The 13604-nt window shown below is 42.5% G+C and overlaps 1 protein-coding gene across 8 annotated transcripts in view; it reads right to left on the reverse strand.

Moving 5' to 3' along the window:
• The window catches only part of LOC127426073 (voltage-dependent calcium channel subunit alpha-2/delta-3-like), a 92073-nt gene that overhangs the window by 31952 nt on the left and 46517 nt on the right, over positions 1-13604 (reverse strand). For 7 of the 8 annotated variants that reach the window (XM_051672571.1, XM_051672567.1, XM_051672569.1 and 4 more), the window contains 3 exons: positions 5867-5941; positions 5280-5360; positions 5071-5145 (listed from right to left, as the gene is read on the reverse strand). In XM_051672571.1, the coding sequence (XP_051528531.1) occupies positions 5071-5145; positions 5280-5360; positions 5867-5941 (231 nt within the window). The remainder of the gene's footprint in view (positions 1-5070; positions 5146-5279; positions 5361-5866; positions 5942-13604) is intronic. The other variant, XM_051672565.1, reaches the window with a different exon arrangement.

A 13604-nucleotide genomic window follows, 5' to 3' on the forward strand; every position in this document is an offset into this window, starting at 1 on the left:
TCGAAAGAATAGTTCTACCTGAACGATAGCATGGTGTAAATTGAGTGACATTAGCTGATCGCAGCAAACAAGACACAAGTTAATGATCTGAGATGTCATCGCTCTGCGGTAGAATTTCTATAGTATCAACATCAACTCCATATGACAGAATTAAATCTAGCCTATGATTATGGCGATGAGTTGGTCCTGCCACATTCTGTCTGACTCCAAGAGAGTTGAGACTATCAATAAATGCTAATCCCAATGTGTCATTTTCATTATCTATGTGAATGTTGAAGTCACCAAAAATTAAAGTTACTACTAGATCTGATAGAAAATTTGCAAATTCACCAAGGAAATCAGAATACAGCCTGGGTGACCTATATAGTGTAGCAAGGGCAAAAGATGACAGAGATTTTTTATTTATATCTGATGGTGTCACATTAAGCATTATTAATTCAAAAGACTTAAACTTATATCCTATCTTCTGAGTAACACCAAAAACTTCACTGTAAATTATAGCAACACCTCCTCCTCAACCCTTCAGATGAGGCTCATGTTTATAACAATAACCTGGGGGAGTAGATTCAATTAAACTAATATATTCATCTGGTTTAAACCAGGTTTCAGTCAATCAGAGATTATCCAAAATATGATCTGTAATAATTTCATTTACAATTAATGCTTTGGTTGAAAGAGATCTAATGTTTAGTAGCCCTGCCTTTATATGATGTGCATCTTCATTTTTAGTTTTTTCCAAGTTTGACCTTAATCAATTTTTTTTAAATGATTTAGTGAGGGGTTTGTGTTTGGTAGTTCGGGGAACAGACACAGTCTCTATATGATATCTAGGTGATACAGTCTCTATGTGTTGTAGTTTATGTGACCTGTGTGACATCTCAAGGCAGCTTGCAGATGTTCGAATTAACCAGTTTGACTGCTTCCTGACCTGGGCACCAGTTAGTCAAATACTATCACTATTAAGACATGAGCCAAATTACTAGAGAGGAGAGCGGCACCTTCGCTGGAGGGATGGAGTCCGTCTCTCTTTAGCAGGTCAGATTTACCCCAAAAACTCTTGCAATTGTCTAGAAATCCTATGCTATTCTCCGGACACCACTCAGACATCCAGCCATTCAATGAAACTAATCTACTATAAACCTCATCACCACGACGAGCAGGGAGGGGGCCAGAGCATATTACAGTGTCTGACATAGTTTTTGCAAGTTCACACACCTCTTTAACATTATATCTAGTGATCTCCGACTGGCGAAGCCGGACATCGTTAATGTCGACATGAATAACAATTGTAGAAAATCTAAGTTTAGCATTAGCCAGCACTTGTAAATTTGATCTGATGTCAGATGCCCGAACCCCCGAAATGCATTTAACAATAGTGGCTGGAGTCTCTATTTCCATGTTCCTTACAATAGAATCACCTATTACTGAGGCTCTTTCAACATGATTCTCAGAGGGTGCATCACTGAATGGGGAGAATTGATTGGAAACCCTAACAGGAACGGTAGAGTGGTGTCGCTTTGCTGAGCGAGTATGCCGCAAATACGTCACCCAAACGCCCTGCTGCGGGGGCTCTACAGCCGGAACCAAAGTGTGTGTTTTGCTCGCTGTACTACTTGCATCCGAAATGGTATCTACCGGCTTCTCTTTCTCACTGACCTCCACTAGCATTCGGATGCGTGTCTCTAACTCATTAACTTTCTCTGTCAGCCTGACTAATTCCTTACATTTATCACATGTAAATCGCTCACTGCTGATGGAAGAAGCTATAGAAATATGTGGCATGCAATGCAGGAAGATATAACATGAGCGGATGCCATGACTTACCGCAAATGTTTGTTGTTGTTGTTGTTATGTTGTTCTTGAGCAGCGAGGGTTTGAGATTGATGTGGTTCGATGTGGTTCCTGATCAGCAGATGTTTCAGATTGATGTAATAATCTGAATGCACGCAGTAGAGACACGAGATGTAGACAAGCGGGGAAAAAAAAAGAGAAAAACGGGTATGCACGGAAAATACATGCAGTTGAATCAATAGAAAAGTGGAAAAAACTGGAGAACGTGGTAAAATGGCATAGGATAAAATGTTGAACATATAAGAATAAGCAATGCTAAGCAGGCTATCAAGCTACAAACACAGATTAATGCAGCGTGCCGGCAGCAACTGGAAAAGGAAGTCTCCGGAACAGGAAATCTCAGTCGCGACAAGTACAAGTCTCAGTACAAGCCTCTCAAAAAGGCTGAAGGCCAGCACAATCATGACATGGGGCAAACATAATGCTAATAAAACAAAAACAAACCTAAAAATCATCATTTTAGTCTTTTAGGGAAAGAAAACAACCATCTGAGTGAATGTAAATAAAACAAAGGCAATCTGAGAAAACACAAAATACAGTTTTTAAATGATAATGTTATTTATGTGAGCAAAAAATCTATCCAATACCAACTGGGCCTGTTTGAAAAAGTATTTGCCCCCTTAGTTACTAAATCCCCAAATCTATGAAACTGCATTCATAATGGGGTTCAGTTGGACTAGACACATCAAGGCCTGATTACTGCCAGCCCTGTTCAATCAAATAAACACCTAAATAGAACTTTTTCAGCAGCATGAAATTGGCTAAAAGGTCTCACCCAGTAGCATATTATGCCAAGGTCAAAAGAAATTCCAGAATTGATGAGGAAATAGGTGATTGAAATACATCAGTCTGGGAAGGGTTACAAAGCTATTTCAAAGGCTCTGGGACTCCAAAGAAACAAAGGGAGAGCCATTATCTCCAAATGGAGAAAACTTAGCACAGTAGTGAACCTTCCCAGAAGTGGCTCACCTTCCAAAATTCCTCCAAGAGCACAGCGACGAAAACTTAGCACAGTAGTGAACCATCCCAGAAGTGGCTCACCTTCAAAAATTCCTCCTAGAGCACAGTGACGACTCATCCAGGAAGTCACAAAAAAGCCAAGGACAACATCCAAGGAACTGCAGGCCTCTCTCACATCAGTAAATGTCACTGTTCATGACTCCACTATCAGAAGGACACCGGCCAAAAATGCCATCCATGGAAGAGTGGTGAGGCGAAAACCACTGCTAACCCAGAAGAGCATTAAGGCTTGTCTGAATTTAGCCAAAACACACCTTGATGATTCTCAAACCTTTTGGGAGAATGTTCTGTGGACTGATGTGTCAAAAGTGGAACTGTTTGGAAGACAGGAGTCCCGTTACATCTGGCGTACAGTAAATCAAACACAGAATGCCACAAAAAGAACATCATACCTACGGTCAAGCATGATGGTAGTAGTGTGATGGTGTGGGGATGCTTGGCTGCTTCAGGGTCAGGGCAACTTGCAATAATTGAGGGAAACATGAATTCTGCTGTCTACCAGAAAATCCTAAAAGAGAACCTCCAGTCATCAGTCCGTGAGTTGAAGCTCAAGCGCAACTGGATTATGCAGCAAGACAATGATCCAAAGCATAGGAGTAATTCCACCTCTGTATGGCTCAAAAGAAACACTTGACCGAAATGTTTCCCATGATCTTAAAAATCTTTTGATCTGAAGGCGTATGCTTAAATGTTTGAAATTAGTTTTGTGGTCAAAAAATATAATTGTGCCATCACATTAATTATAAATCTATCATTTTATAAAAACATTTTTTTAAACATTTTTAAAACATTTTAGTATGAAAAATATATAAAAATAGATGAAAAAATACTTTTTCACATCACTGTATTTTCTAAAAGATTAAATGAATCAAATTGCTTTGTCAAGAGCATCTCTAGATCATACATCTGAAATTGGTGCAAAATTAAACAAATGGCCTAGGATGAATTTGAAAAAAATAATAATAATAATAATAAAAATAATAATAAATGTGGCAGAAAAATTTGCGGATATTTTTGCAGCAAAGTCCACATGACCAATTGATTTGAGGACACTGAAGGATTAAGTGAAAATATACTATATATGCATATTTTTCCAGCCTTTAGGCTTCTGGAGTTGTTAGCAAAAATGTAAATTAGCTTATTGCAGTGCCATCTTGCTGTTGATTCTCACAAAATGATGTATACAGCTTAATTGTGGCAACCTGCAAGTGGATGCTAAACTTCATAATGACCGTTCACAATGCAACCTATTAGCTACTGAATTTAATTGGCTGTTGGTGGCCCTTTTTGTTGATTTGTCGAATTGATATTTTAAGGATATGTTAGCACGTGAACCAAAGAAAATGCATGTAAAATTACAACTTCCTTGATGAAACGGTTTTAGTTTTTTTTTTTTTTTTTTAAACACAATTTTGTACAATTCTGGGGTTATTAGCAAAAATGTAAATTAGCCTATTATAGTGCCACCTTGCGGCCGATTCTCACAAAATTTGAGGTACAGCTTAATTTTGGCAACCTGTAAGTGAATGCCAAATTTCATAACGATCAACATTTCACATCGCAACTTATTAGCTTCTGAAATTTGAGTGACTGCTGGCGACCATTTTTTGTTAATTTGTCGAATCGATATTTTAAGTATGTGATTGCACTTGAACCAAAGAAGATGCATGTCAGATTGCAACTTCCTTGAAAAAACAGTTTTAGTTTTTTTTAGTTTTTTTGTTTAACACAATTTTGTACGATTCCAGAGTTATTAGCAAAAATGTAAATTAGCTTATAGTGCAATTCTCACAGAATTTGGTACACAACCTCATCTAGACACCCTATACATAAATGGCAAATATCATAATGATCAGCTGTTCACAATTTATTGTGAAAAGTTGAACTTATTTTAAAGTTATTAGCTGCTGAAGTTTGATTGGCTGTTGGCGGTAAATGATCCTTTCTGTTGATAATCGTACACCTGGAATACATTGCATAGCATCGTCTATCCTCCACTATTTGGTTTCGAGTAGACTTTAACAGCAAAGCTAATGGTACCAATACCAATGGAGCAATGGAACGCCTTAATGGTTGGAAGTCGAAGTCAAATAAGACCATCTAATATCCGACTATGAATGGAACGCAGCAATAGATAGTCCTGATATAAGTTTGGATATGTGTGCGTTTGTGGACACAGAATAAGATTTCACTCCTTACCAGGGGCCTCAGGTCAGGATGTGTCAGGATATATCCGTTATTGGTGATGGCAAATGCATATCCATGTATCCCTAGCTGGAAAAGAGGAGATAAGATTTAAAAAATTATAGCATTAGTACACCTCAACGATGTACACCTCAGTGTAAAATCGAAGAGATTAAAATTGATTTTGAATTCCTGCCAGTTATTCTGTGGCATTAAAATCCTACCTTGTGTTTTGGTATGGTTTTCATTAACTCTTGAATGGGGATGTCGGTGCCTGCGACGCCTAGCAGGATGCCTTGGTTTTTCTGCAGATAGACACACTGTGTAACTATTTTACTTTCACATGTGTGCTTTTGTTCACTTCATATTCTTACACCTGCGTAATCTCTTTCATAGTTTTACGTACAGAAAGTGGACATTTTTAACCTTATAAATAGCCTGACATACAGTAGCAACACTGGCTCAGCCAATGGCATGAGTTTGGGGGCAGGTCTATCTTTTTTTCCGACAAACTACAGACAGGGGAGAGTGTTCATGAAAACACTTTGTTTGCAATTCCATTTGGTGATGCTTGTGGCAAAGAAATTACAGTACACACTTCACCATTAAATTACATTTTGTTTTATAAATCAAACCATTAAAAGTGGAACATTTAACAAAAGTAAAGTAATTTGCAATGGTGAATATTCATTATCATCAAAGCTCAATACGTATGAAATATACAGTAAGAAAAAAACATTAACAACACTTGCCTAGGAATACTAATAAGATAACATTTGCTCTTATACACAAACACAGTCACTCTCCTCACCGTTTCATTCTTGGTGCTAAACACAGGCATGGCCACAGTGGTCATCGGATTGGGACCTTTGTTTTCTCCAAGCTGCTGACAGATCGAAAGAAGACTTTCCGATTTCAACTCAGAGTAAAATACATAAAATACAGATTTTGGTTGGACATTAAACACCATGGCCAGTTCACACACTCATATTTTTTTGTCCTACCGGCCTTCTTTAGATCAAGGAAGTTACTGCAAATATGAAATATTCGACCGACATTTTGATTAATGGCCGTGCGTGGTGTAGACAAGTGAAGGGTGATCTGGTGAGGATGGTTCATCTCTGTAGCTGAACTGTAAGCTCAGCTGCGGCCACGATGAGAGCTGACATGATTTAACGCATGAGCTCACTTAAAGTAGGTCTGCTATTCCCCCACCTAACCCTTATATGTGTGTGTGTGTGTGTTTGTGTGCATATGTCCATTATGCATGTGTTTTACAGTGGCCCTTTTTTATGCAGTTGTTTTTGTTTATGAAAAAAAAAAAACGTAAGTAAAAAGAAAGAGAAATATTGTGTTTACTGTAACTAATCCAATTTTAAATTCATATTTTTGTCTGGTATTCCAGAAGAAATAAACTAAAACTTTCTTAAAATAAGACAAATGTGCCTGAGAAGGGATAGCTCACCCAGAAATTAAAATTCTGTCATATGCTCTTGAATTAATAAAGTACCATAAAAGTAGTTCATTTGAAGCTATTCCAAGTCTTATGAAATCAAACAATAGTTTTGAGTGAGGAACAGATCAAAATTTTAATGCTTATTTGCTAAAAATCTTTCCCTGCTCCATAGCTTTGAAATCTTTATTCTAATCCCTACAAATCAAATATGGTGCACCACAATGTGTTGTGTCAAGTTTGTCATTAATGACATCAAACGGCATTGTTTCTCAGATTTCTTATGACTGATCGCCATTGACTTCAAACCAGATACATCATGTCTTGATGCACCATATTTTAATGTATGCAAACACAAAAAAGATTTGAGAGCTACACTGAAGAGGAAGATTTTGGGCAGATGTGACATTTGGAGTGGAAACCTGAATTTGAACTCCACATATAAAGTACCTGTTTGCCTATATATCGAACCATTTGTAAGTATAATCAAAACCTCCCGTGGATAGAGTCTAGACATCAGAAAATTTCCAGTTTAGACCATTTTCGCCTGCAATTTTTTACACTCGAATTTAAAAGCTCACCATTCACACAGACTGGGAACTAATTCCAAATAATTGGTCTTATTTTTCATAAAAGCCCTAAAATAAAATAAAAATACTCCAATTATTCATAAATAATATTTGTGGCAGCGGGGGCGTGGTCAAGCATCTCTCCGGAGAGAGAAAAAGCGGTAAGGGCGCTTACACCTGAGCTAAATTATGTATAACACCTGTCTCTAATTTCAGTGAGCACGGGGAGAGCGGCATAAATAGAGACACACCGCAAATAGGAGGGAGAGAGCCTGGGCACGACAGACCCGAGCAAGAAGCTAGGAGTTTCTTTACAAATGTTGAGAGTTTATTTTTGTGAAGCGGTGTGCGATTGATGATTAACTTTGTGCTGCAGAGAGAGAGAAAATAAACTATAACCTGAACCAGGAAAACTGCTTCTCGTCTCCTCTTTACACTGGTGCCGAAACCCGGGACTCCCGCCAGCTTCTCCGGGTTCGGTCGCGTTACCGCACTCCGGAGGAAAGTCGTCAACTCTTCCGGAGCTTGAAGTTGGAAAGCTCTGACCGCCCGTTTGCCTTTGCCCAGCGGCTCCGTGACGCCTGCCGAAGATGGCTGTTAGCGGGGGATCGCGACGTCCAGGGAATTATCGACCAGGTGGTACTGGAACAGTTCATAGTTCGACTGCCAAAAGGAACGGCGGAGTGGGTCCAGTGCCACCGCCCGGCGTCGTTGGAGGAAGCTATCCGACTTGCGGAGGACCACATGGCGGCGATCCCGAGGACAGAAGATCCCTCCTACCTTTCTCTCTCCTCCCTCTGTTTCTTCCCCCTCCCCTCTCTCTCTCTCGTCTGCTTTCTCTCCAGGTCCCGTTCCTGCCCCACGCAGACGAGGAGGAACCCAGCCCCTGAGACCAGTTCCCCGGGTGTGGGAGGCGACACCTTCCCCTACTCCAGTACCCCGCCGCTCTCCCCCTCAGGGGGGGGCGCCCGCCGACGCAAGTGCGGGCGTGGCGCCTGGGCCGGCCTGCTGGAGGTGCGGAGACCCGAGCCACTTCCGAGATCAGTGCCCTCTGATGGAGCTGGGGACGGTGGTGCGGGTCTCTGACCTCCCACAGGCTGCCCCCGACCGGGCCGGAGCGTACCGGATACCGGTAAGTGTCAAGGGGGTACTCACCAAGCGTTGGTGGATACCGGGTGTAATCAAACCACTATCCACCAAAGCCTGGTTCAACCCGAGGCATTGGTCACATCCAAAACGGTGAAGGTGAAGTGTGTACACGGGGATATTCACAAGTATCCAGTGGTGACCCTGACAATTAAATTTCGGGGTAAAAAGCATAGAGTGGAGGCTGCGGTTAGCTCCCGCCTCACCCATCCGCTGATTTTGGGGACTGATTGGCCTGATTTTAAAGCTTTATTAAAGGGAATTTGTGCGGATGGGTCCTGTGTGAGAATAGGGAGATGTGTGATGTGCGATGCTCTGGCAGGGGAGGCGGAGCCGGGGCCGTCCTCGACAGCTCCACGTCATGATGACGAGAGAGGGGGAGAGGCCGCGGCCCCTCCCCTTCTCAGGGAATTCCCTGAGGGGGATTTCCCTTTGGAGCAGTCGCGAGACGAAACCCTCAAACACGCCTTTGACCAAGTGAGAGTTATCGATGGTCAACGACTCCAGCCTGACATCGCACTCTCATATCCCTATTTTGCAATTATAAATGAGCGGTTGTATCGAGTGACACAGGACACTCGAACCAAAGAGGATACAACCCAACTTTTGATTCCAAGGAGCCGTCGGGAAATGGTATTCCAGACGGCTCATTATAATCCTAAGGCAGGTCACCTAGGAGAAAGGAAAACACTGAACCGTCTAATAGCCCGTTTCTATTGGCCGGGCATTGGCGGCGATGTCCGCAGGTGGTGTGCGGCATGCCGAGAATGCCAGCCGGTTAACCCACCGGCCACCCCAAAAGCGCCATTGCGCCCTCTCCCTTTGATCGAGGTCCCCTTTGAGAGAATTGGAATGGATCTCGTCGGGCCATTAGAACGGTCAGCACACGGACATCGCTTTGTATTGGTCCTAGTGGACTATGCAACGCGATATCCGGAAGCAGTGCCTCTTCGCAACATCTCAGCACGCAGTGTTGCGGAGGCACTCTTCAAAATAATCTCCCGGGTGGGGATTCCGAAAGAAATCCTCACCGATCAAGGCACAACGTTTATGTCACGGACACTACGCGAACTGTACGAGTTATTAAATATTAAATCGATTCGCACCAGTGTATACCATCCTCAAACGGATGGCCTGGTGGAACGATTTAATAAAACCCTCAAAAACATGATTCGTAAGTTCGTGCACGACAATGCTAGAAATTGGGATAAATGGCTCGACCCCATGTTATTTGCAGTACGAGAGGTCCCGCAAGCCTCCACTGGCTTCTCCCCATTCGAGCTGCTATATGGGCGACGCCCACGCAGCGTGCTTGATGTATTGCGAGAAGCCTGGGAGGAAGGACCTTCGAACAGTAAAAATGAAATTCAGTACGTTCTTGATCTTAGAGCAAAACTCCACACCTTGGGGCAACTAACACAGGAGAATTTGCTCCAAGCTCAAGAACGACAGCGCCGACTGTATGACAGGGGAACTCAGCTAAGGGAATTTACACCGGGAGATAAAGTGCTTGTATTGCTCCCCACATCGAGCTCTAAATTACTCGCCAAGTGGCAAGGACCCTTTGAGGTCACACGACGAGTGGGAGATCTCGATTATGAGGTTAAACGATCCGATAGAGGGGACGCACGTCAAATATACCACCTCAATCTCCTAAAATTGTGAAGAGAGGCGGTCCCCGTGACGTTGGCTACGGTGGTTCCCGAGAAGGCGGAGCTCGGACCGGAGGTGAGCTCGAAACATAAACAGTTCACCCCGGTCACTTGCGGAGACCACCTCTCACCGAGCCAACTCGCGGAGGTTGCCAGGTTGCAACAGGAGTTTGCAGACGTGTTTTCCCCTCTACCGGGACGTACAAACCTCATCCATCACCACATCGAGACCGAGCCGGGGGTGGTGGTACGTAGCCGCCCCTATCGACTACCCGAACACAAAAAGAAAATTGTTCGGGAGGAATTGGATGCGATGCTTGATATGGGGGTAATAGAAGAATCCCACAGTGATTGGTCCAGCCCAGTTGTTCTAGTGCCTAAGAGCGACGGATCTGTGCGATTCTGTGTGGATTATAGAAAAGTCAACGCGGTGTCTAAATTTGATGCATATCCAATGCCTCGCGTTGATGAGTTGCTTGATCGGTTGGGCACTGCTCGTTTTTATTCGACATTGGATTTGACGAAGGGTTATTGGCAGATCCCCTTGACACCAATTTCCCGTGAGAAAACCGCCTTCTCCACACCGTTTGGATTACACCAATTTGTGACACTTCCGTTCGGTTTGTTTGGGGCCCCGGCTACGTTTCAGCGTCTCATGGACTGAATCCTCAGGCCGCATTCAGCTTACGCCGCTGCCTATTTAGATGACATCATCATTTATAGCAATGATTGGCAGCGGCATATGCAACATCTGAGGGCGGTTCTGAGATCGCTGCGCCGAGCGGGACTCACAGCGAACCCGAAGAAGTGTGCGATTGGGCGGGTGGAGGTACGGTATCTGGGGTTCCACTTGGGCCACGGGCAGGTGCGGCCCCAAATTGACAAGACGGCGGCGATTGCGACCTGCCCAAGACCCAAGACCAAAAAGGGGGTGAGGCAGTTCCTGGGGCTGGCTGGCTACTATAGGAGGTTTGTGCCTAACTATTCGGACGTCACCAGCCCGCTGACTGATCTCACTAAAAAGGGAGCTCCAGACCCGGTCCAGTGGACGGAGCAGTGTCAACAGGCGTTCACGCAAGTTAAAGCCGCACTTTGCGGGGGGCCGCTGTTACATTCACCTGACTTCTCTCTCCCTTTTGTTTTACAGACAGATGCTTCAGACAGGGGGCTGGGGGCTGTGCTCTCGCAGGTGGTGGGAGGGGAGGAGCGCCCGGTGCTGTACATTAGCCGTAAGCTCTCGTTAAGGGAAACTAAGTACAGCACCGTGGAAAAGGAGTGTCTCGCCATCAAGTGGGCGGTCCTCACTCTCCGATACTACCTGTTGGGGCGGGCCTTCACCCTCTGCTCGGATCACGCCCCACTCCAGTGGCTCCACCGCATGAAAGATACTAACGCCCGAATCACCTGTTGGTATCTGGCTCTTCAGCCGTTTAAGTTCAAGGTGGTCCACAGACCGGGGGCGCAGATGGCTGTCGCCGACTTCCTTTCCAGGAATGGGGGGGAGTGGTAGGCAGGCCGGATGTCGCCCCGGCCTGAGTCGGGCGGTGGGGATATGTGGCAGCGGGGGCGTGGTCAAGCATCTCTCCGGAGAGAGAAAAAGCGGTAAGGGCGCTTACACCTGAGCTAAATTATGTATAACACCTGTCTCTAATTTCAGTGAGCACGGGGAGAGCGGCATAAATAGAGACACACCGCAAATAGGAGGGAGAGAGCCTGGGCACGACAGACCCGAGCAAGAAGCTAGGAGTTTCTTTACAAATGTTGAGAGTTTATTTTTGTGAAGCGGTGTGCGATTGATGATTAACTTTGTGCTGCAGAGAGAGAGAAAATAAACTATAACCTGAACCAGGAAAACTGCTTCTCGTCTCCTCTTTACAATATTATATATATTTACAATCTTATGATAAACAAAGTAAAAAAATAAAATAAAAAAAATTGCTTTTTTTGTGGTTGCCCTAACTTTGTAAGCATGTAATTCTGGTTCTGTTTGCTCTATCTCCATTTTAAAAGCCTTATTTCATTCCACTAGATGGCAGCAAATACTTAGAAAAATATATTTTTCTCTCTCACCTTCACAAAATGCATATCTCAAATGTAAGTGGAGCTTAAACCCATTTTAGCCCTCAAAGATGTGCTCGTCCATAGACATTCTGTCTAATTTTCAGTTCATGCACCACCCCCATTATTTAATTGAATATCTCGGTGTCTGGGTAGACTAAAAACTCATTCTAGGTGTCATCAGACAGCTGAGATTCTCCCCTTTGCGATTATATAAAACTTTTTACCACCAATAGTCAATAACATGTTTTTCCGATGATTTGTTTAGCATGCTTGTCCTGTTGGATTGCATATTTTGTTCTGGACATCTAAGATATAACATTGGATTGTTCACTCGGGCAACCTCACAGACAAGTAAAAAAGAGCTCATTTTTTTTTAAATAGTGCCGCCGGCGGGTCCAAAGAGTTTAAGGGGTTTTTAAACATTCAAAATGGTTTGAAACCTGCAGACTTTGACCTCTTAGAAATTGGTATGATATCCATGAAGCTGCATGATGGATTGAATTGAGATTTAAATTGTGATATGGCTTGGCTTGATTACTAAACCGCAAAATGCTAAATATTTAAATATATTCTGCATTCATTGCTTGAGCCAGAGTTGAAAAGCGGTGCTCTCTACCGGGTGTATGTGGAAAACACTGAGCAGTGGCAATACCAAATGATAAATGTTTAGCTATCATATTGCATTTCAAATCACAAAGTTTGTCAATGTGATCGCTTTTCAAATGTTTGCTATAAATACAATATTCTTGAAACACATCACACATCAAAGCAATAGTCAGCGATCTATCAGAATCATCATGGTAAAAGAACGAGTGGTGGAGGTTTATGATTCTCCCATTGATATCCACATGATTTAATATGAAGTGTCCGTAACTGTCACGTCCATAACGCATTATTATGGGTATTTAAAGTAAAGAAGGGAGGCTCTTTGTTTATCATTCATACCACTGACATAAGTTAGCTTTGTGCAGAAAGTTTCAACTTATTTGTATGAATATTGTTTGAGTGATATACAGTTAACTTCTGGTATGAACCTCTAAAACGTTACGGACATGACACAGACAGCACTAAAAAACACAGCGACCTCATATATGTGAAAAGCACTTTTATGACAAAGTGAGTGTATATATTTCTCAGACAAGTCCTTGTCTTTATGGAAACTGATTATTGTTAACATGAAGTTAAAGTAAAGAGTCCTATGGCCCCTCTTTTGCAACCATGAAATATAGTTGAAAATGTTGTTTTTATAAATAAGTCACATCTCATTTGAGGTGGATGGTTATTTTTCCATGGTAAATTCCAAGGACATTTTGTGGAATTGGCCTTTTTTAAATTTTGGTCTGTTCCTCAAACAAAGCTATTGTATAACTTTAGAAGATTTGGAATATAGCACATGAATCATATAAACTACCTAACGTCAGGGTGAGTAAATAATATTAGGTGAAATATTTTACTTTTTGGGTAAACTATTCCTTTAAAACTTATATTCATACTTATGTATCCTGAATTTAAATCTATTTTGTCTTGATTTGACTTGCTAGTTTCACTAAATTTACTAAGGTTTTTTTTCCCAGAACAATTAAAAAACTCTCCCTCAGTCCCACTGAAGACGGTTCTTGTTTTGTCTCACATTCAATAGCTTCAAAAAAAATAAAATAAATAAATAAA

Source organism: Myxocyprinus asiaticus, chromosome 35, assembly GCF_019703515.2.
Source record: "Myxocyprinus asiaticus isolate MX2 ecotype Aquarium Trade chromosome 35, UBuf_Myxa_2, whole genome shotgun sequence".
NCBI lineage: Eukaryota > Metazoa > Chordata > Actinopteri > Cypriniformes > Catostomidae > Myxocyprinus > Myxocyprinus asiaticus.